Raw genomic sequence first — 24,981 nt, 5'->3', positions numbered from 1 at the left:
ATGCATGCATGCCCTCACACACACACACACACAAAGGGAAACTAGGTCAGATTTGCAAAGTGCCAAGGAATGCTAAAGAAGTAGCTGAAACCACAGGCTAATCACCTTCCTTTAAGCATTAAACATTCCTTAAACATTTTGTCCATTCAAATCTCTGCATAAACAATTAGCATTATTTCAGTGTTCTCCCAGCCATTTTTAAAATTTTTTGTTGGGATTTGAACTTGGGGCCTTATACTAACTTGGCTCAAATGGTGCTCTACCTCTTGAGCCATGCCTCCAGCCCAGCTTTTTGCTGGGTATTTTGGAGACAAAGCCTGGCTAGTTTTAAACCTCCACACTCCAGATCTTAGACTTCTGAGGAGCTAGGATTCCAGGCTTTAGCCATTGGCACCCAGCTGTTCTGGCAGTCCTTTGAACTCAGGACACAACTGGATTCCTCAGGTATTTGGAAAGCCTCACTCTAGCTCTTCAGAGGCCACAGTGGGGGACACTGCTGCCCATCCCATGCCCCAAGGTGAGATCCTTACAACTGGAACCTTCTCTATTGAAATCCTTTCCTAGTCACGAGTCTGGCAGAAGGCCCGCCTAACATCGTTCTGTCACAGCCAGTTCTCCAACCCTGTCTCATTTCTCCTGCCCAGACCCTGAGATTCTTCTCTCCACTTTCCTCACAAGTTCTCCTTGCAGGAGCCTCTGGAGGCCCTAACATGTAATTCACAACCAGAGAAGCCTGGCTCATGTGGGAGTTCCTTCATTTGAAAAGAAAACCAAGACTTTCTTCCCAAACCCACAGAGAACATTTCCTGGCCTACCTTGCTGATGATAACCCTGATTTCCAGCGAATAAACATGAAGTCTGATTTTGACCATTCATCTCTTGTTGCACCTTGAATATGTATCTATGATATACAAACCCTTAGCCTAATTTTGATTATGTTCTAAAAACTAAGTGCCAGTGAGAGCCCCCACCAGCCTTCACTGCTGGAAGGAAGTCAGGAGCTCTGGGTATTTAACTCAGTGGTCACTATCAAAGATGGGGTTAATCTACTACGTAGGTTGCTAAAAAGGCACTAATGCTTTGCAATGATTTATAAGAGACACATTTAATACTCACAAATCAAATTATTTTAATTTAATTTAAACAAATGTCTTGTTTCTGACACTGAGAATCAAAGTAAGCACTGATGAAATGGGTGTTGCTTCTCTAGAAATAATCAGCACATGCCTGAAATGGGAACATTAACCAATCATTCTATTCTATGCTAGTTAAAAGGGGGAGGGGAACAGAAAGAAAGCAATAATTCATTCTAAGGTTTTTTATTTGCTACAAAGCTAGAGGCTTTTCCTTAATATTTGCTGGAAAGGTTGAAATACATTTTAAAGTCTAAGCAACTTTCCATCTGTCAAAAAGTATCATTCATTGCAGTCTTATGTCATGTATTTTAAAATCATCCTAAAACTCGATGCATACCCTACAAAATTAAGAAGGTAGAGGGAAGGGGTAGTTTGGGAGGGATGAGAGAGAATGATGAAAGGGTGAAGTCGATCAAGATGCACTGTAATCATCAACTGCTTTGTTGAAGGGCAGCTCCTTTGTCTAACTACTTAAAATTACTTTAAAAATCATCCTGAAAGCTAGGCATGGTGGCTCACGCTTGTAATCCTAGCTACTCAGGCTGAGATCTGAGGATCATGGTTCAAAGCCAGCCTGGGCACTAAAGTCTGTGAGACTTATCTTCAATTAATCACTCAAAAAGGGAAAGTGGCACTGTGGCTCAAGGGGTAGGGTGGTAGCCTTGAGCTGAAGAGCTCAGGGACAGCACCCAGGACCAGAATTGAAGTCCCATGACACCCCCCCTGCCCCCCCACACACAAAAAGGAAGCAAAATGCATTTGGGAAAAAAATGCAGTTGGTACTTTTGAGATCCAGGTATTTTACAATAATTATAATATATACTCAATTATATATCCAATTATATAGTAATATAATTCAATAGGAGAGTGTCTATATCATACTCAGATTAGTTAAGTTCTATATTTTGGGGAGGGTACACATTTTTCCCTTCAAGTAACCTTCCTATCAAGATAGTAACAAATTAAATGTTACAGGAAGCCAGGTGCTAGTGGCTCACACCTGTAATCCGATCTTCACAAGAGGCTGTGATCCAGAGATTGCTCTTAGAAGCCAGACCCAACAGAAAAGTTTGTAAGACTCCATCTCCAATGAGCTAGCAAAAAGCTGGACTGGAGACATGGCTCAAGTGATAGAGCACCAGCTAACAATAAGCAAGCTCAGTGAGCTTAGGACCTGAGTTCAAGCACAGTACAAACACAAAATGCAGACATAAAGACCCCTAAAACAAAAATATAAACGCAAGAGAAAAGAGCACTTTTGCATGTGAATAATTAGACAAGAACAGTGAGCAGACTCTCTGCAATACAGTCAGCTCCAAGGGGTTTGGCACAAATAAAAGGTTAGTGGTATTAAAGAAAACAGGTTGTCCTCTAAATGGGCCTCTCTCTATCTGGACACCAGCCTTTGCCCACAGCTATGGTGGAAACCAGGACGTCATGTGGAGTTCTGCCCATCTCCTTCTGCTTTTCCACTTAAGGTTAAGGGTCAAAAAGTAATTCTTTGTTTTTTTGACACTGTTCTTGGCCTCCCCATTCTATTTTGGGACCTACAGTCACAATGCGCTGCATTATCTTCTTCCTTCTCTCTCTCTCTCTCTCTCTCTCCCCCCCCTCTCTCTGTGCATGCATGCGTGCATGCATGCGTGTATGTACCCTGTGTGTGACCGTAACAGGTTCTGAACTCAGGGCCTTGCCTGCTTGCCTGCTTGCTTAGCGTGGGCAAGGGGACTTGAACTCAGGACCTGGGTCCTGTCTCTTAGTTTTTTCATTTCAGATTGGTGCTTTACCACTTGAGTCACAGCTGTACTTTTGTCTTTTTGCTCGTTAGCTATAGCTAAGAGGCTCACAGATCTCTCTGCCCAGGCTGGCTTTGAACCAGGATCCTCAGATTTCAACCTCCTCAGCAGTTAGGATTAGAGGCATGAGCTACCAGCTTGCTCAACTTTGTTTTGGAATGCGTGCGTGTTATCTAGTCCATGTTTTGTTCTTGAACTTGAGGCCTCTTGCTCACTCACCGTGCTTGTGATTTTTTTTTAATCTTTTCTTTTTCTGTGACTGGGATTGAACCCAGGGCATTGCATTGCTAGACAGAGTGCTTTGACACTGAGCTACATCCCAGCCCTATTGTAATAATTTTAATAATTTTAATAATGCCCCCGTTATTTATCTTCCTTTGTCCTAGTTCATACTACTAATTCTGTTTATATGATCCAGTACTGCTCACTGTCTAGCTAGTTTAGTTCACAAGACATGACATTTAAAAGACTCTCTTCAATAAGCTGTAATTCACAAGCATTCATTCAATCAACATTCATTTCTTAGCACATTATATCTATGATATTTGCTAAGCATAGGGATAAGATTATCACTGATTTATTAATGTGGGTAGGATATGTACTGGTTATATAATTTAGGGTGAAATTACATCTCTCTTTTCTTTTCTTTTTCTTTTTCTTTTTTTTTTTTTTTTTTACAAAATGTAAAAATGTCCTCCTTGCTCTACCTGGATCAGAATGTCTGGCAAACTTAAGCATTAGAAAAAGAAAAAAAAATGTTTCACAATCTCCAGAGAAATAAACAAACATCAAATTTTCAGTTATCCTGAAAAGCAACAGCGGCAAGTAAAAGAGGGAAGTAAGTGGCAGTCACACACTGAACCCCAGGCCCTGCCATCACATCTGTAATGCCAGTTAGCTGAAAGGCAGAGGCTGAGTGCCTGGGATTCCAGGCCAATGGGACCAAGACCTGAGCAAGATTCCCGCTCAGAAGATAAGGTGAGTGTGATACCAAGTGCCTATGGTTCTGGCCACAGGGAAGGGAGAGGAGAGAGATGACAGTCCAAGGATTTTGGACCTAGTCAAAAATGCAAGACCTCTCTGAAAAACAACTGAAGCAAAAGAATAAATGTGTGTGTGTGATAATGATATAATACTTGCCTAGTAAGCATGAGTTCAAACTGCAGTACTGGGGGGATGGGAGAGGAAGGAGGAGAAGAGGAAGAGGAGAGGAGGGGGAGGGGGCAGGGGATGGAGAGGAGGGGAGGGGGGTGGGGAGGGATTCACATGAGCACACACTAGCTGGTTTGCTAATTAGGGTCTATAAATATTGAATAGGGACCACAAGGAATTTCTATGAAAGGAACTGGGTTTAATACTGGATGGCGACACTGCATCGAGACTGTCTTGGTGCAAATACTGACTGCAATGCTGACGTAATGGACTGAATTATTAGAGATAAAAATCACTAAGTGTTTTAGAAAAAAAATGACACCGAACTACTTCTCCAATTAATGTGCATAATTAATGGCACAGACTTCTCTTCCTGGGATTGAGTTTGAAAGGAGCTAGAAAGAAAACTTAACCCAATTATGATATTATTTAACTACAATAAACCCTGCATGTAACAAGGCTTCAAGGCTTCAAGCAGCCCATGTAGAGGAAGATCTACACCTGCTTAGAATGCATACAATTCAGGACTGCCGTGCAAAAACTTGACTTGTTTTCCGCAGAATACCACCCAACTAAGTCTAAAGAACATGCCTTTCATCAAACCTAAAAATTTCACTTGGTCAGTTTTTTCAACTAATCATCTTTATATTTCTTTTGTCAGCCTTGGATGCTGTCCCTGAGCTTTTGTGCTCAGTGCTGGTGCTTTTTCATTTGAGCCACAGCTCTACTTCTGGCTTTTTGGTGGTTAATTGAAGAAAAAAAATCTCCTAGGCTTTGCTGCCTGGGCTGGCTTTAAACTGTGATCTTCAGATCTCAGCCTCCTAGCAAGGATTACAAACGTGAGACACTGGTGTCTGTCAAAAGCATAATTCTCTATTAAGTGTGTGTCTCTAGTCTCACTGTTGCCCTTTGTACACCAGTCAGATTCAATGACCATGAATATTGCTGAACATGTGGACCAGTCAGACCACAGCCAACTTGACAGCTGTTCCTCGATTTATCCTATGGTCAAAGTCCCAGAATAGCTTCTCTCATCCATGTGACCAGGGTCAATATGAAAAGAATGTTTCTCACTTCCCTGTGTCTCTCCAGGGGTGATGTTGTACACAGCACTCAAATTACCCCTGAGGCCCCAGTGAAGGCAAACTCCCACGAGGACATTCACGCCAAAAGAATTTATTTCATATTATTTGGAGAAATTGATTTCCTTTTGGAATTTTGTAAAACATAAATATAGAACTCTTAGGAATGTGACTCTAAGATGGGTACTGGTGGCTCACACCTGAATTCTTAGGCTCTCCCAGGGTTCTGTCCTCTTCAACCCTTTGTAATTCATGGGAAGAGTCTGACACTAGTGTCTCACACCTATAACCCTGGCAATTCAGGAGGCTGAGATCTGGGAAGCAGTTCAAAGCCACACCAGACAGGAAAATCCATGACACTCTGACCTCCAATTAACCGCCAATATAGCTAGAAGTAAAGTACTGGCTCAAGTAGTCTGGCTGTAGCTTTGATCAAAAATGCTCAGGGATAGCACCCAGTCCTTGAGTTCAAGCCTTAGAACTGGCACATACCTAAGAGAAAAAAATGTGACTCTACATACTTAAAACATACACACACACACATACACGCACACACACACACACATTCTCTCACTCACTCACACAAACCCAAGTATACAACAATTCTGGCTTAAAGAAAAACCTCAGGAGAAATACAGGGGAGAGTCTGGGTAGCTGGGATCCTGGCAACGGCAGTGGGCAGGTTTTATTTTTACTTTCAGCACATTTAAAAATGTAATTGAACAAATGTTCTGTGAGCATGGCAGAGCTATCTTGCTGTTCTGCAGTTTTTTGAGTACAAAGACAATGTTCAGTGGATCCAAGGACAATGTAGGAAGCCCGGGCCTTCCCGGGTCACTATGGTTTTGGCTTCAGTCCACCATGATGGCCAGATTAATTATTGGCTATCAGAGGGAATAAAATTAGCCATCAGGATAGCTCATCAGAAAGGAAAGGGAAAATACCAAACAAACGTGAAATCTAACATGGAAGACATCTGATCTAGATAATTCTGAAAATTCACTGAGTAACTCCTGTCATGAAACATTACAGCTATTAAATTCATCTTATAAAGATCAAACACATTTCGGAAAGGAGACTGAATGTTAAAGCATGCCCTTATAAACTAGCTGAGTCTGTTTAGTAAACCTCGCTCATTAGAGCACTTACTAAATGGGGTGATGCACCCCTCTAAATCTTATATTGGTACTTGAGAATTCTCATTTGCTCTTTCAGGGAAATAATCAATTGAAGGGCACATTTTTTCTTCTCTTTGTTCTTTCTCATCAATTTTAATGGATACAGGACATCAGTCACACAAAATATAGTGGGACAAGAAGATGGATGGGTCCATTTGAAGCCACTGGTCACAGGACACCGGAACACCCTCATCAGGTGATTCTAGTGTCTCCAGAGTTTAAAACGGACCTGGGCCAGAGTTACTAAGTTACAACTACATCTTGACATGATTTGGTGTCAGTACTTAGCCCAATCAATCCCTGGATATAATCAATTGGTCGTATTCCCACCGATGAGCCTCTCAAAGTCACATGCTCCAGTTGACACTCTTCATTGCAGAATTAGCCACAGAGAAGAGAAACAAGCCAGCCTTCGGGAAAGCTCACGGGAGCATGGAAACAATTTGGTGATGGCTTGCAAATTAAGTCTCCAAATTGGAAAGCTAAATGGCTAGATGCAGTTAGGGCTGAGTATTCAGCCTCCCCAACTTTGACAACTCGTTCCCAAGGGCTGACCCCTCATGGCTCTGACTCAACTCTTCCAGCTCTGCTCAGCAGCAGGGAGTTGCCATGTTCAAAGCTCTCTAGTTTTCTTCAGGACAAAGATTCAACAGTACACAACTGCTAAAGCCTGACTCCATTGCCCAGCAGAGAGACACCCCACCTCAAAAATTTCTGTCTGGGGCTTTTGTGTGAATGGGGCTTCAACTCAGTACCTTGAGCTCTCCCTGGGCTTTTCTGCTTAAGGCTGGTACTATACCACTTGGGTCCCAGATCTACTCTTTTTTTTTTTTTTCCAGTCCTGGGCTTGGGCTTAGGGCTTGAGCACTGTCCCTGGATTTTCTCAAGGCTAGCACTCTACCATGTGAGCCACAGCACCACTTCTGGCTTTTTGCTACATATGTGGTACTGAGGAATCGAACCCGGGTCTTTGTGCATGCTAGGCAAGCACTCTACCACTAGGCCAAACTCCCGGCCCCCTTTTTTTTTTTTTTTACATTTTATTATTTATTTATTTATTGCCAGTCTTGGGCTTAAGCTCAGGGTATGAGCACTGACCTTGTGTTTTCTCAAGGCTAGAACTTTATCACTTGAGCCACAGTACCACTTTGGGCTTTTTCTATGTATGTGGTTCCAAGGAATCGAACCTGAGAGTTCATGCATGCTAGGCAAGCACTCTACCACCAGGCCAAACTCCCTGCCCCAGCTTTACTCTTTAAATGTTTTATTTTCATAACAAGTTAAGATTATCTAAAGGCTGTGAATGGAGTATAAGTATTTCAGGCCCACAGTTAGTTAAGTTTAAATACTATGATTTGACTAGGATTTAGACCAAAAAAAAAAAAAGAGAGAGAGAGAGATACTTCTTGTTTAGCTTCCTCAACAATTGAAAACATATGATAGAGAATAATTTAGGGAAAGAGCTTGATTCTCTTGGATCAGAGTATTTGGTACAAATGATGGCTCACTTTTTGGGGAGGATTCAAGGTAGTATCAGATGACCAGATCACTCATGGCAGTGGGAAGGGGGGGCTGTGATACTATTCATAATATGCAAATAGATGGCTGTCAAGATTCTGTGAGCCATCTCATATGCACCTTCTAAAGGCAATCATTTATTACAGGATATTAAAAACTGAAACTAAAGCTTTGTGAAACCTGTCGACAAGAAGATTCTGCATCTCAAACTAATGAATGTTTTCTCCTCCCTCATTTGCTTTCTCTCAGGATTTTTCTGTGATCTACGTAACACAGATAATACTGACCAAGAAGCTACAAGTATCTCAAGACTGTCAAGGCAAACTGGAAAGCTAGGAGCCCAAGTTTGAGAATTATTTTTCTTGGGGAAAAATGAATAAGTATTAGTGGTAGTATGAAAAAGGAGAAGAAAGCACTGGGATCAGTATTTTGCACATTTATAATATTGTTAGAGGGGTGTTCAGAGAAAACAAGGGAGATCATTGTGGTTAAATTCCACCCTGCATAGACACAAAATCAATTTCTCAGCTGGAAAATAGACATCCTTCCAGGAGATTAGTTCAGGAAGTGATGAATGTGGAAATTGGCAGGGGAACTATTTATATATACCATTTGCTTTAAATACTTTAATTCACTAATTGTTTTAACTTAGTTACCAAGCTTCAGTTCACACCTTCTGGAACTTCATGAATAGACCAGAATGATATTTTAGAAGAACTATAGGCAAACTTCTTATTTTTGCAAATTTGTTTCTGACTTAATTTGAATAACTTTTGCCCTCCACCTGTACTGAGGTTTCAGTACAGGCTCTGGGTTCTGTCCCTTAGCTCTTTTGCTCAAGGCTGGTATAACACCACTTGACCCCTAACTCTATTTCTGGATTTTTGGTGGTTAATTGGAGACTTTTTTTCCTGCCTAAGCCGGTTGTTAACCACAATTCTCCTATCTAAGCTTCTTGAGTAGCTAGCATTCTAGGTGTGAGGCACTTGTACTCACCAGCTTTTTCATCTAGTTAGTATTCATATCTATCTCATAAACCTGAAAAAGAATGGGCAGTTATTGGTGCCTGGAGTTTGGCCTAGTGGTAGAGTGTTTGCCTAGCATACACGAAGACCTAAATTCGATTCCTCAGTACCATATACATAGAAAAGGCTGGAAGTGGTGCTGTGGCTCAAGTGGTAGAGCTCTAGCCTTGAGGAATGCCCAAGGCCAGTGCTCAGGCCCTGAGTTCAAGCCCCAGGACTGACTAAAAGCATTGGGCAGTTATGAACTGTACCTAAATCTGTTTATTGATATCATACTATTTCTTGGTACATCACGCAAATAAGTCTATAATATTTATATTTTTGTTGAGGTCATTTTCATTAGTGATCTTCTATTCAGAAGGTGGAAAGGATTAATTTAAACCACATAATCCATTGTGTACATTCTAAAAATTGTTAGTGTGAATTTCACATATGATGAAATAAGATTACAGTGACCAGAAAGATTGTCCTGGTGTAATTTTTAATTCTATTGATTGGGTTCCACCTGATATTATAAGGGCATTCCCTATAACTTGGGGTGCACTGTCTGGCTTGGGTGTTTCACTCAAAGCTGATATTCAGTCACTTGAGCCACACCTCTACTTCCAGCTTTTTGGTGGTTACAGATAAGTCTCATAGACTTTTCTACCCAGGTTGGTCTTGAACCACCACCCTCGGAGCTCAACCTCCTGAGTTAGCTAGGCATTTAGTCATGAACCATGGGCAATTGGCACTATTAGTTTTTTTTTTCATTTTCATTTGTTAGTTTTACATCAACTTTATTCTCAGAGCCAACCTACATGAGTTCACAAACCCCATCATTGCCAACTATTGTAGAAATCATATTCCTCTTACATGTATGAAAATCTCATGCTCAACAATGAGTTCTGGGTTGCAAAAGAGGATTTCATTTGTACTTGTCTATACAGCTTTGTTACACACACACACACACAAACACACACACACTTTTTAACAAAAGAATGATCTGTTTCACCTAACACCTGTGTTGTTCCCCAATACAGTATTGCTTGTGGAAATGAGATGCATCTTGCAATCAGTATGCATATGAAAATATTCACCTTAAAATATGCATGCCAACCATGACCCCTCAACTGCTCTTAAACTTGATGAGGAGCCTTGCAATTAAGGTATATCTTAAAATAGATGACTTCCAGAAACACGGAGTATATAATTTCTTTAATGATTTTGTGCTCAAAGAGAACTCACTGAATACCAGTGACAATAATAAAGGAATTCTTAGCTGGGTGTTGGTGGCTCAGGGATATAATCCTAGCTATTCCAGAGGCTGCAATCTGACGATCATAATTCAAAGCCAGCCTGGGCAGGATACTACATGAGACTCTTATCTCTAGTTAATCGCCAAAACCTGAAAGTGGAGCTGTGTCTCCAGCAGTAGAGTGCTAGCCTTCAACAACAACAACAACAAAAAAACCTCAGGGACAGCACGCAGGCTCTGAGTTTAGTATGCACCCAACCCCACTAAATAAATAAATATATTAAATAAATAATAAACCAACAAGGTGTTTTTTTTTTTGTTTTGACACTGTATTGAATTATAGGTCAGATGCCATTGAGTTAACAGAGTTGCCTTGGGATAAGACAGATAAACTTTAACAAGGAAAAAATTTGACTCTATGTCAAATTGTGAAGCATTGTGAAAGAGAAGCCAGAAGCAGAGTAAGTTACCCTATGGTAGGTTCAGAGAGGGTTTCCCAGGTGGTAAGACTTGAATTAAGTCATAAGACACTAGAGTGCCTGCATGAGTGCAGGCACTCTAAGTGAAGGGACTTGGTGTTGACAGAGGAAGAGAGGGGAAGAAGAAGTTATTTTTTTAATAGACAATTGTAGTTGGGTTTGGGTTACATTTGGAGTTGTTAGGAGAGAATGAAGGTCAGAGGACTGCAGAGGATGCCTAATGGTAGATTCGGACTTATGGAGAAGTGGGCCTTTGCTTTCAACCCCTCTGATGGTCTCTCATAGGTGAGATAATTTCATTTAAATGAATTAAAACAATGAGGAAAGACATATTTTTCTCTTACACAGAAAGGGTACCTTGTATAAACACATGTAAGGAGAAATTTAGAGTAATCTGTGACATTAGGGGCTGGTGGCTCACAACTGCAATTCTAGCTACTCAGGAGGCTGAGATCTGGGGACTGTGGTTTGAAACCAATCCAGGCAGAAAAGTTCATGAGACCCTTATCTCCCATTAGCAACCAAAAAAACCCAGAAGTGGAGGTATGGGTCAAGTAGTAAAGCACCAGACTTGAGTGAAAAAAACTTAGGGAGAACACCTAGGTTCTGAGTTCAAGCCACAGCATTGGCACAGACTCACAAAACCCCGTGAGCATCCATGTTGATTGATAACTTGGTGGGACAGGAAAACCCCATGGAGGTGTTTCCAGAAAGGGTTAACTAAGAAAGGAGGGCTTGCCTTGAATATCTAAATGGGGTAATAAGCCTTCACAGATCCATCTACCATGGTTCCACTCTTCTCAGTCAAGCACCAAGTAACTGTCTTTGTTCATACTCTATGAGCAAAATTGACTGTTTGACTGCACAGTTAAGGGTCTTGTGGCCTCTGGTAATGACAACAGCAGCGCCATCCATTTCAGCACCTAGACTAGGGTCACTGCATTTTATCCGCATGTCACATCCTGCCTGTTCTTTCTCATTCCCCACAGAATGTGTCCAAGAATCCATCTTTCTATGGTTTTGCTTTAGAAAATCAAAATCAAAATCACAAGACAGTGTCTTGCATGTGCAATCCTAGCTACGCAGGAAGCTGTGCTTCTCTTGTCTCAGCTCTAAGACACTTCAAGAAGAATACTCACTGAGAATTTTATATTCTACCATCCACCAAAATTCCAGCAATGGAGATGTGGGCCAGGTGGTAGAGAACCAGCCTTGAACAAGGACAGAGCCCAAGGCCTGGGTTCAAGCCTTAGTACCACGCTTACATACATATAAGCTGCACGCACAGACATAAACACACAAAGAGCAAGCTAGGTATGGTAGCAAATTCTACAATCTCAGCTACATAGGAGAGTCAAGGAATGAGCTGGAAGAAAATGTGCGAGAAAAAGAAAAGAAAATGTGTGAGGCCTATCCGAAAAATAGCTAAAGCCAAGGGGTGGTGGGGATATGGGGCTGGGAGGGTAAAGTTGGGGGGGTTAGGGAGGGGGCTGACTTCACAGTGTAGGAAGCTTGGAGCAAGCAATATGCCTGGGATCAAACTCCCAAAATAAAGCAAACACAAAATACCTCCCAAACAAATATAAAAACCCCCTGTTGCTGGGCGAGGTGGCTCACACCTATAATCCTAGCTACTCAAGAGGCTGAGATCTGAGGATGACAGTTCAAAGCCAGCCAGGGCACTAAAGTCTATAAGCCTCTTATCTCCAATTAACCACCAGAAAACTAGAAGTGGTAGAGAGAGCAGTAGCCTTGAGCTGAAGAGCTCAGGGACAGCGCCCAGGCCCAGCGTTCAAGCCCTACGACTGACAAAACAACAACAAAACCCATGTTAACCTGCTCTATACTATTTCTTTTACTACTCTTGCCCATATAGAAATGTTGCTGCTTTACAATGTCCATTCACTTCTAGATGTGTTTTATAATTTGTCCATGAAAGCACATGACGTCATACCACTTCAAGACCAGTTCCTCAGCTGATGTTTCTTTTGCATCCTGGGTTACTACCTACCAGGTACTGAACACAAACCAAGTGTGGTGCAATTATTTACAATAAGGATGCAGGCACAGAAAAGGAGGGAGGGTGAACAAATGCAGTCAAGCCACTCAGTAGACACTATGTGGAAAATGAACTCTAACCTGTGGGCAGGGGTGGGAGGGAGAAACTAAGAGAAAGGGAAGGAAAGGGTGACATTGCCCAAAAAGAGAGATGTACTTATTACTTGACTTAGGAAACGCCCATATAACACCTTGACAGTAAAATTGCATTTTAAAAAGGAAAGTACTTTTGTGTATATGAAACTGGGTACCAGTGACACATGCTGGTAATCTTAGCTAGTTAGAAGGCTAAAATCTGAGCATTGAGATTTGATGTCAGTCCAGGCAAACAGATCAGAGAGACTCTTTATTTCCAATTAACCAGCAAAAAGCTGAAAACGAAGGTGTGGCTCAAGTGGTAGAGCACCAGCCTCGAACTTTAAAAAAAGCTAAGGGACAAAGCTTAGGTCCTAAGTTCAAATCCTAGAACAGGCAAACTATCATATATGTTTTATATATATGAAAAATATATGATATATGTGTATATATATTACATGATATATACATATGTTATATATTATATATATGTTTATCTACACACACATATGGCTCATGCCTATAATCCTAGCTACTCAGGAAGCTGAGATCTGAGGATCATGGTTTGAAACCTACCCAGATAGGAAAGTCTGTGAGACTCTCATCTCCAATTAACTACCCCCAAAGCCAGAAATGGAGGCCTAGACAAATGCTAGAGTGCCAGTCTTGAATATAAAAGCCAAATGACAGCTTGAGGTTCTGAGTTCAAACTTTAGTACCACTAAAAAGAAAAGTATTATACTGTGATTTAATGATAGGAAAATGTTGTTACTGATTACAATGCTGGTCTGTCATCTATAGATTTATTGTGCTTTAAATCATACTAGCTGTTTCAGAAATTCTTTATTCACGAATTCTTAAAAGAGGCTTTGCTCAATTTTATTTTGTATCTGAAACGGACTCTTTTAAGAGCCTTGAGAGTGAGAGATTTCATCAGAAAGAAAAGGAAAACCTAATTTCCACTGAGATGTGAGGAAGTTTCCAGAAAACAGTTCGTGTAGTATTTCTACAAAGCTTCATAAAACATAAGGGAGCTGTGAAAGAAGGGAGCTTTACAAGGACCCAAACAACCATAAAGCGAGATTTACAGCTTGTTAGAGAATGGCACAAATTAGCAATTAGATGTTATATGTGGAAACACAGGAGTCTATGAGGCTGCTACCTTTGAAGCCTTTTTATTTATTTATTTTTTGTGTGTGGAAGGAAACAATGAACTCTTTATAATAACCCCTCTTAAGGCTGGCATGCACAGGGGAAGAGGTGGAATTAAGAAGGAAGAAATGGATCCAGCTGGAGAAGGAAGGAGACGGGACAGGTTATATGGATGCTTGGTAATGCCGTGTTCAGATATGAAAAGCACAGCTGCGCGTGGAGAATCTAGAATTGTACATGAGATGATAAAATTACTACCCAGTGATACTTCTATCTATACTAGTCACAAGAAGATGACATTTCTTCAGAAAGATGTCAAAAATTCTTCAGGTGCAATGATGAAGAGAGAGAGAGAGAGAGAGAGAGAGAGAGAGAGAGAGAGAGAGAGAGAGAGAGAGAGAGAGAGAGAGAGAGAGAGAGAGGAAGGGGAGGAATAGTGTCTCCAAAAGATTAAATGAGAGAGGAAGAGTGCAGCCGGTTACTGTGTGCATTTCCCTCCCATGAATTTGTGTGTGTGTGTGTATGTGTGTGTGTCTATGCACACACATGCACGTGCGCTAGTCCTGGGTCTTGAATTCAGGACCTGGGTGCTGTCCCTGAGCTTCTTCATTCAAGGCTAGTACTCAAGCCACAGCTCTGCTTTTGGCTTTTTGGTAGTGAATGAGCAGTAATGGTCTCATGAACTTTTCTGCTTGGACTGGCTTGGAACAGCAATCCTCAAATCTCAGCCCCTGAGTAGCTAGCGTTACAGGCCTGAGCCGCCTGTAATTATGAAGGTTTGAAGACAACGGAGCCCATGGAGAGTTACAAGCTGGGATGATTTAATTCTGGTGGCTTTCTTAAGAATAAGATTGACTGAGTACCTATTAAAGGACTTGTGAAAATTCAATAGGTGAAAATCTACTTGCAGAAAACAAACATTCTGGACACTGATTGACTGTGGAGAAAGGATTTTTTGCTATCAATTAATCCTAATAATTAGTTACTTAATAACTCTGTACAGTTAAACAACAACTACTGCTTTCTTATAGACTTTCAATCATTAGTTTCTATCATGATTGGAAATATATAAGACATAAGCATATATTAAGTATTTATGTGAACTATCTTTAATCATTAAAATAAGAATTTCCAAATTAGGTGATTCTATGCAACCCAAAAGTTCAAGTGAGTTGCATACCCTAGTATCCCAGCACATATTACTAGTTAAGTTTTCAGCCATGTATTTTTCTGGTACATAAAATTGAAGAGAGAAAATATTTTCCTACAATATTTCATCTAAACAGCTATGCAGATAACACTGGGCCGGCCTTCTCTTAGGCCCAGATCAATGAAACAGATGGTAATAAACTAAAAGTAAGGAGAAGCCAGGTTCTGGTAGCTCAGGCCTGTCGTCCTAGCTACTCAGGAGGCTGAGACACGGAGGACCATGGTTTGAGGCCAGCTTAAATTAACTAGCGAAATGCTGGACTAGAGGCATGACTCAAGTGGTAACATGAAAGCTGTGAGCACTAAAGCAGGGCAAAACTGATACTGAAAAAAACAAAGAAAAATAAGAAAAAGAAATGCAAGGTATAACAGTGTGGCTTGGTGGTAGAGCATATCCTCCCACACACCCTGCCTTTACCCCCCAAAGAAGGTGATACATACATATCAATTATAAACAGTCAAATAAATATATAAATGGAATATATGATTATCTAATCCTTCTAGTAGGGAGTACTCTGACTTATTAAGGTCATTAAATATTTTTATAAAAATTCTTGCGTATCAGAAACACTGGAACACTTAAGGTTTCCTTTCTTAAGGCTTTGAGCTTAGTGGGCAAGTACGCTACTACTAAGCTAGGCCTAATTAAAGTTTGTTTTGCTTTTTTTATATAAAAGTCTTAATAAAATTCTAGTTAGCTAAAGGTACACATTTGTTTTTCTTCTTTCTTTCATTTTTCCTTAAGGCTAATCCTCATCACCTGAGCCACAGCTCCGCTTCTGGCTTTTTGCTGGCCAAATGGAGATAAGACTCAACACTTTTCTGCCTAGGCTGGATTTGAACCTGGATCTTCAGATCTCAGCCTCCTGAGTAGTTGGGATTACAGACAGGAGGCTCTTTCTACTTTCTCTCTACTAGCTTGCCCTTTGTAGAGCCTCCCGATTGATTTCCTTCATTATTGTATAGTGCCCCAAAGCAAATCCAATCAGAATGTACTCTCTTTCTACACACACACACACACACACACACACACACACACACACACACACACACAAAACAAAAACAAAAAATGAGAGCATGAGAGATACTCATGGCCTGGTCTTGTCCATTTTCAGCCATGGCTGGGAAGCCTGGCCCCCTTAAACTGTAGGCTTCTGCAATACGTATTGCTTAAAATTCCTCTACTTCAAGTTATTGGCATCTGCCCCCAGCGTGCCTTCTCCATAGATGTTGTCACCTCCCCTCTCACTGGGCCTGGGCCACCACCATGAGCCTCAATGAGCCATGGTCAGCATCCCTGGTCACTTTTGCTGTAGTCATTGCATTTCAGGAAGCTGTTTCAGTGTCTTTGCTATTTCTCAAAAGCAAGGACTGCCACAGTAACCTATGAGTCCCCCAGAACAATGTTCTGGACTTGACACTTTAAAAAGTCACAGTTGACTTTTTACAGGCAGTGGCTCCTGCCTGTAATCCTAACTACTCAGGAGCCTGAGATTGAGGATGGCAGTTCAAAGCCAGACCAAGCTGGATAGTCCACAAAACTTTTCTTTCCATTGAAGCACCAAAAACAAAGCCAAAAGTAACACTTTCTCAAGTAGAAAAGAGTGCTAGCCTTCAACACAAAAGCTCAGAGACAACACCCAGGTCCTGAGTTCAAAGCCCAGGATCCGTGTGCACACATGTGGAGTCAGAGTTGACCAAAAGTTTCTTGACTATACTAGATTGATTTTTTTAAAAAAAATTATCTTTGGCTTTTTATTGGTTAATTGGAGATAAGAGTCTTACAGACTTAATGCCTGTATTAGCTATAAACCATGGCCTCAGATCTCAGCCTGCCTTGTAGCTAGGATGATAGGAGTGAGCCACTGGCACTGATTCTTCTTTCTTGTAAATTAGTCACTTTAAAAAATTATATGTAAGGGCCGGGAGTTTGGCCTAGTGGTAGAGTGCTTGCCTAGCATGCACGAAGACCCGGGTTCAATTCCTTGGTACCTCATATGTAGCAAAAAGCCAGAAGTGGTGCTATGGCTCAAGCAGTAGAGCCCTAGCCTTGAGAAAATCCAGGGACAGTGCTCAGGCCCTGAGCCCAAGCCCAGGGCTGGCAAAAAAAAAATTATATATGTAAAAAGTTTTACAACGGAGTGTCAATTAACTCGGTGCATTTGTAAGTGCAATGCATCTTGATCCATGCCATCTTCCATTCCTCTCCTTCATCTCTCCACTCACCCCTCCCCTCTAGACACCGGGTTCCATGTTCAGGCATGTGCATTGAGTGTTACAGCTGTATTCACTCACCTTCCTGGAGGCACAGATGGCCTTGAAGAACATGCGAGTGTTTGACCTGCCTTCCAAATGCTTACAAGTCAGCCATACATAACTGACCATAATACAGACAGCCAGATAACCCTACCTCCTCCCCTGAAAAAAATAAGCCAGGAAGCAATGACTCACATCTGTGATCCTAGCTACTCAGGAGGCTGAGATCTGAGAACCTACAGCCATCTTGAGCAGGAAAGTCCATGAGACTCATCTCCAATAAACTACTCAGAAACAGTGGAAAGGAACTCTGTGGTTCAAGTGTGGAGTGCTAGCCTTGAGCTAAAGAAGCACAGGGACAATGCCCAGGCCCTGAGTGTCAGCCCTAGGACCAGCAAATAAATAAATAAATAAGCAAACAAGCAAGCTTAGAAAATATGAACCAAGCCCTGTGGCAGTGAGTCCCATCTGATATACTAGCTACTCACGAGGCTGAATTCTATGGACTAAGGTTCAAAGCCAACCCTGAGTAGGAAATGTCCAGGAGATTCTTTTCTTTAATTGTCCAGAAGATTCTTTACTTCAATTAACTATCAACAAAGAAACCAAGCTAGAGGTGGAGTTGTGGTTTAAAGGTAGACTAGCCTCGAGGGAAGAAGTGCAGAGACATTGTGTAAGTGCTGAGTTCAAGCCTCAACAGTGGCACAGAGCAAAACAAAAAAGTAGGAACTAAGGTCACAGGAGTTCCAAGGTAGAAGAGAATGTCTTGCTCCCCAATGACTGTGGAAATTTCTCTGCCCAGGGAGATATTTTAATAACTAGGGATGGAAATAAACAATGTGCATATCGAACATGTCCTACAGGAGTAGAAGGAAAGAGACTTGAGCTACCAGGAGACAGAGGTGAGGCTGATTTGAAGTAAAGGGAGTGGAGGATGTGGGAAGAACAGCGAAGGACCATCTTAAGGGAGCAGTGAAGTCAGAGTTCTTGCTTTTAAATTCCATTTTATAGTCACCGAGAACCACTCAACACTGCCAGTATGTGCTGTACATTATTTCAGTAGTCACAATGGATACTTAAATGTGCAAGAGCACATTCTCGGAGGGAAACGTCTTTGCAAGAAAGAAAAGAGCTGAGAAAACAGAGCTATGCCTGTGACCTGCCAAGAATGAGGCCTGGGAATGGGTCAGAGTAAAAATAGCCAGGAGGTCTCCTATGTGCATGCACAGGCCTGGAGAAAGTAGCCCTTGCTCACCACAGGAAGGATTATGGGGAAAAATAGGTGTCTGGGGATAGCTGGGTGCTGGTGGCTCAGATCTGTACTAGTAGCTAGTCAGGAGGCTGAGATCTGAGGACTGCAATAGGAGGCCAGCTTGGGTAGCAAAGTCTATGAGATTGTTTCCAATTAGCCATGGAAAAGCCAGAGGTGGCGTTGTGGCTCAAGAGGTGGAGTACTATCCTCACACACAAAAAAAGCTCAGGGACGGTGCCCAGGCTCCTAAGTTCAAGCTTCAGGACCAGCACACACACACACACACACACACACACACACACACACACACACACACACACACAAGTCTTGGAGGAATTAATTAGGAGATAATTTTGAGTAGAAAATATACATTTCTGAAAGACATGGAATTGTGAGAAAGGATAGCACTGCAAGATTCAATCAGCATCATAAAACAGGAGAGATTTCACTGTAGCTAGACATTAGGGGACAGGATTATAAAATATTAACTGGATTTTTGTGTAAGGTTGAACCAGATAATATTAAGGTGCCTAGCCCAGTGGTTCAAACACAATGAGCTACTATAATGTCAGTGAAGGTTCTGTTCTACTTCTATGACTGAGTCACAGACAGGTGGTGAAGAGACCTCTCAGCTGTGCTCGGCCTTTCAAATGAATCAATCAGCTCTGTCAGTGACCCTGCCTGGACAGCCATAACTGCTCATCTGGCTTCTCTGAGATGGTAGGCAAATTAATTTCCTTTCTCTAATTTGGCATGTGAGTAAAAACAGAATCCCGCATTATTACATTAGAAGATGTAAATGAAATCCTACAAACACTTTTGTGCTGACAGCAGGAACTTTTAAACATTTGTCCCTGATTTTAATCCAGTGTGCATCTTTAACGAACATCCCATTGGCAACTGTGATCACTGAATCAGTCCATAAGCTACAACTTAGAGATCTGTAAGACTTATTTATATACATACAGTTCATATACATGGTTTATTTATAATTCACACACTATCTATCTATCTATCTATCTATCTATCTATCTATCTATCTACGCAATCATCAGATCTACTTAGAAGAAACTGTATTATTAAGTCAAAATAGAAGAAACTGTATTATTAAGTCAAAAATGCTTCTCAAGCTATGGAGCTTTCTAGGTCCAGGTGGCTATTTAATCAGATTCATGCAAAGCAGTCAATTCACTTCATGTCGATAGAAAGGCATTGTTCAAATTACCCACTTATTAATTCTTAAGAGGTTAATAAATAAACTATTTGGGATAAAAAATAAATCACTACAGACATCTAGTTGAGACTCTGGCATATAGAAAAGTTAACAGCTGCATAAAGATTCATGGAAAATCTTTGGTATCAAGGCTCCAGGATCTATCCAAACCCTTGGTTCTTTCATCTGTGTTCATACTAGACTCTGATTGGGCCAGCTCCTGCTAAAAATAATTTTCTTAAAGGCAACATCCCATCACTGCCAATTGGAAGTCTCAGCTCCTTTACGGGAGCATATACATATATATATATATATATATGTACACACATACACATATACATGTATACACACAAAATACAATCTTTACCTCATTTCACACAAGCACCATTTGCATTATTTCACGGACAACACATTTACTTATTTTTGTGCTCGTACTGGGGCTTGAAAACTCAGGGTCTGGGCTTTGTCCCTTAGTGTTTTCACTCAAGGTCCCAGCTCTAGTGCCACAGATCCACATCCAGTTTTTTGGTGGTTAGCTGAAGACAGGAATCTCACAGTCTTTCCTACCCTGGCTGGCTTTGAACTGTGATTCTCACATCTCATATTCCTCATCAGCTAGGATTACAGGTGTGAGCTTCCAACATGGAACAACATTTGCTTTTGTTCATTGCCTTCAGGAACCAGAACCCAGATTCTACTTGGCACTCCTGTATTAATACATCCTTAAATCATGAGCAAATGATGAACGCTATTCATTATTGTAATGATTCTATTATAAAGAAATAAACATTTTGCTGGTGGGCATGTCAGGCACACATTTAATATTCACTAGTAATTTTGCTTTATGGGGTCCCCTGATAAACTGTCATTTGCCTTAGCTCTAAAGAACCAACCCAAAGAAACACAAAGACAGGTGGTAGAAGAACCACAAATACATACACAAGTAGGATTTGGGCAATCGAGTGTTAATATTGGTGTAAACTCATTCAGTTTAGTAAGCCAGCTAGAAATACTCAGGTGTCCGGTCTCAAGCTACTGTTGTACACAGTATCTTCTCCTGGGGAGGCATCGAGGGCCCCCTCACACCTGGTTAAGAACATGCTTGCTTTCATGTGTGCTCTTTAGCTGCCTTACTTCCAAATAAAAATAGAAACTAGTTTACAGCACCGCACGGGGCTCTAGTGTATTATGAGCCTATCACTGCTTTCCTTTGATTTCTTACCTATTCCATTAACTCAATAACATAGAAGGCAAAGCTGACGGGGGGATGGAGGACAGACTGTAGGAGGGCTCCTTGCAAAAAAAAATGCATGCAAGATCCTCTAAGCTGGGGTTTTAACTTATCTAATAAAAGCCAGTTAAATGGAAGCTAATACTTCATTGTACCCCCCCTTTATTAAAGATCATAAGTACTGCAACTCAGGAATAGAGGAAAATAAAATAAATATATGGAGGAGAATAGGTAAGAGGCAATATTTTCTCAAGATTTAGGAAGCACTTGAAAGCAAAACTCACAGACAAGCATTTTTTAAAAAATCCATAACAAAGGCTCTTTGCTCTTCTGCAAACCCAGTGGTCCTTTCTTGAAGCAGTAATCCTGCCAGATTTCCTAGCAGCATAGAAACAGCTTAACCTAGGCATAACCAGGAAGCTGCCAGCTACTACCCCTGCCAATACTGTACTTTGATATCATTTAGGAATACAGAGAAAATTTTAAAACAAAATATATAGAGAGATCGATGAATCTACTTCCTCTTTCCATGACTGCCAAAAGAAAAACAATACCAGAACTCAAACTCCAACAAGCAAACTAAAGGCAAAGTGTTCCACCTAGAGCCTGTTTTCCTGAATCAAAGTACATGAGAAATGGATATGATTTTTAGTTCATGCTTACAAGTTTATAGTTTACAAAAAATGCAAAAGGTTTTGCCCCTAGTGTAATTAACAATGTTAATCTTTTTCTTCTTTCTCTCACAGTGGTAAAGGAGTCATTTTTATATTTAATTAATGCAGAGGATCATTTTGGAAACTGGCTAATGAGCCTCTGATCACATTACCATGAAAATGTGAATTAACGTTGAGACTGGTGTTTCGTGTGTAGCAAATCCACTTTGTAATTAGCCCACTGCGAAATGAATCACGGTGGGGGAAGAGGGGGGAGGATCTGAAAGAGCCAGTAGATAGTAGGCACTTGGCTACAGAACCCAATAGTGAACATCCCAAACATTTTATTTTAAATCAGCAATATTATCTAAAATAAAAGCAATAGAATTACATGTGGGGCAGGATACAAGAAGGACAAACTTTAGTTTTCCAGAGAACACAAAAATATTTGAATATGCACCCTCAGGCAAACCTGCTCAAATAAAATAGCAAATTAAGATAATTCTATACAACTATGAAAGCTGTGCACCTTGTTTTTATTCTGAGGAACCCTCCACTAAGAAGACATCTGAATTGGCACACTTATGCCACACACAGATACTTTGACAAGTGCTTAAAATCAATATTTAGTGCTAAACAGCTGAAAATACCAAAATGGAACCAAGAACAAGTAGAAAAATAAATTCCTTCTTTCTTAAACCAAGACATTTCATCAATTTTTAAATTTCTCTTATAGAATGCAAAAACACCAAATCTTCCTCTTAAACTAAAACAAAATTTTCTAATGAATCAAATAATTTCCTCTGGCTAACAAGATTTGGCAAGAAACTTTTCCTGTCTATTCAGAAATAACTGAGATCACAGACCTATTAAATCCCAGTATTTATGCAGACAAAGATACAATTAATTTTCAAATGTCAACAGATTCTAAAATGAAAAGGGTCTCTCCAAAGATTACAGGCGAAGATTTTACTGTTACCCCTCTTATATGACTGACAGCTTGGCAGTAGATACACAAAATGTTTAAAAAAAAAAAAGAGGAATCCCACAGGAAGTCATCTGAAAGGGGTGTGGCAAGAAAACCACAAACTACTACCCCCAAAGCTTTCCTTCCACCCCAAAAAGAAGCTCCCAAGCAGCTCATTGCCTTGCCCTTCTTGCTGAAGAACACAAATAAAAGCTAGCCAGAAAGCATCCTGTATCAATCTTGCAGACAAACACAAAGCGTGGCTGGTGTTTGCTGCTAGTCTAAGACCTGTAACTCACCTGAGAAACTTCATAGAGCAGTTTGTAGTGTTCCTCTCTTTTCTGAAAAGTGCACAAATTGCAACCCATTCTAAGAAGGAGGGACAGAGGAGAGGAGAAGAGGGAGAGAAGGAGAGAGGGAGAGAGAGGGGGGAGGGAAGAAGAGAGGGAGAGAAAGGACAGAGGGGGAGGGAGGGAGGGAGGGAGGGAGGGAGGGAGAGAGAGAGAGAGAGAGAGAGAGAGAGAGAGAGAGAGAGAGAGAGAGAGAGAGAGAGAGAGAGAGAGAGAGAGAGAGAGAGAGAGAGCGCTAAAATCTTCTAATTTCCCCAGGACTGAAAGGCAAGTGAACTGAACTCTCCAGACTCCACTACTGGTTTTCAACAGTCACTTCATTCCAGAAACACAAGACAAACCGCTGCTAGCTGGAAGCCTAAGCCTGGCTGGTGTGCAGCGCAGCGACAGCATGCTCTTCTTCGCTTGCCTCTAAGTAGCTCGCACTCACCGACGCGCGCGCACACGCGCACACACACACACACACACACACACACACACACACACACGAGTTTTTCAGTCAGTTCATGGCAACAGTCCCCCTGTCTCTGCATCAGTGCACATGACTACACAGATTCTGGCTCATGAATATTAATTAGAGCCTCATTGATTATTCATGACAGAGCATGTTAGCAGGAGGGGGTGTCATAGCTGCGGCTGATGACAGATGAATATTCACTAATTAAGAAGCAAATGTAGTGTGGTTAAACAAAATTCACTTGTGTCAATACCATCTCTGTTTATTAAGGATAGAGAGGGTAGGCACAGGGCATCTCCAAAAAGAGCAGACACTTCATTTTCTCCATTGATAGAAGCTACTGGCACAGGAATGAGACATGCAGAAACACAAGCAGAGTAGCTCTTTACCTCCTTTTGCCACAATGAGAAGAAATATTTTCAGAATGACTGGATGTTAGGGAAAAGGAATGGGTGCAATTATTGATAGATATAAAAGAAAGACAGAAGCGCAGGAAATTTAGGGGAAGGTGCTACAAGAAAGGAACACAGGCTTAGCATTAATTCTCATCCTGATCCACAAAATTAACAAAGTAGTTCCTAGGTAAATACTGTACTCCAAATAAAGACCATTGAAGCAAGTATACAGATGTGTCAACACATAATAAATATTTTAATTAGATAATCAGAACCTTCCCATTAAATATAAATTTGAAGCATGTAGGTCTATATTTAAAAATTAGCTAACTGTAAGACCTTTTCCACAGAACATTTCAAATGCATGTGGTATTTATGCTAATTTTATTAAAGTCATATATAATATTTTCAGAAAGCTGACATGGGCAATATTTAAATTTTAAGGGAATGTACAAGGACTACATTTAGGATTCTATATTTGGAGTTCACACTTTGCAAAGGTGAATCAACTTAAAAACCATGCTATTTAGAAGCTTCGATGTTTAGATAACAGAAGGAACACACTGACTTCCACACTCTCCCAGGACTTACTGTAGATTGCAAGCTTGCAGGTTTAAAGATAGATGACAAACAGCCAACGCAGATAATAAAAGAAAATTCCTTTGTTTCCCATTTGGATTTACCTACCACCTCTGCTAATTAAGAAGTATGTTCCTTCTTCCAGCACATCTTTAAACTGGACAGGATAGCAGGTGGGTTGGAAAGCAAAAATAATTACTTGGGAACTGATGACTCTGGGAAGGAATTACATTGGATAGGGAGGATTTTTAATTGCACCAACACTTATGGATGGCAACTTTGGGGGGAGGGCCCAATTCCCTAAAAGTGCTTTGTCAAATGTTTAGAATCGATAACAGGAAATGATTCTAATGAGTATTAATTGTTTACAAATTGGCTTTGAAAAGAAAAAAAGAAAGAAAGAAAAAAGCAACACCCTCACACCAGCAAGTGAGGAAGGAGATGAACTATCATCTGCTGCGTATCAAGCATTTCCTCCTGGGAGGTAATAATCCGATTTTCTGGGCCTAATTTCACCTAACAGGCTGGATG

At 40.9% G+C, this 24,981-nt stretch overlaps 1 protein-coding gene and 1 pseudogene across 2 annotated transcripts in view; both read right to left on the bottom strand.

The window, feature by feature from the left end:
* Pdzrn4 (PDZ domain containing ring finger 4) overlaps positions 1-24,981 on the bottom strand; it is a 327,296-nt gene that overhangs the window by 127,916 nt on the left and 174,399 nt on the right. Inside the window, exon 1 of one of the 2 annotated variants that reach the window (XM_090324222.1) lies at positions 22,969-23,043. The exons of the other annotated variant lie outside the window; for it this stretch is intronic. Within the exon in view, the coding sequence (XP_090180348.1) occupies positions 22,969-23,037 (69 nt within the window). The 5' untranslated portion in view covers positions 23,038-23,043. Of the gene's footprint in view, positions 1-22,968; positions 23,044-24,981 lie in introns of those variants that run through there. 2 annotated transcript variants of the gene reach the window in all.
* Positions 9,729-9,846, bottom strand: LOC150066706 (small nucleolar RNA SNORA40; annotated as a pseudogene).

Source organism: Megascapheus bottae, chromosome 2 (assembly GCF_031878675.1).
Source record: "Megascapheus bottae isolate mThoBot1 chromosome 2, mThoBot2.hap1, whole genome shotgun sequence".
NCBI classification, from domain to species: Eukaryota; Metazoa; Chordata; class Mammalia; order Rodentia; family Geomyidae; genus Megascapheus; species Megascapheus bottae.
Note: the sequence above shows the minus strand (reverse complement) of the source record. Positions and strands in the feature narration are given on the sequence as shown.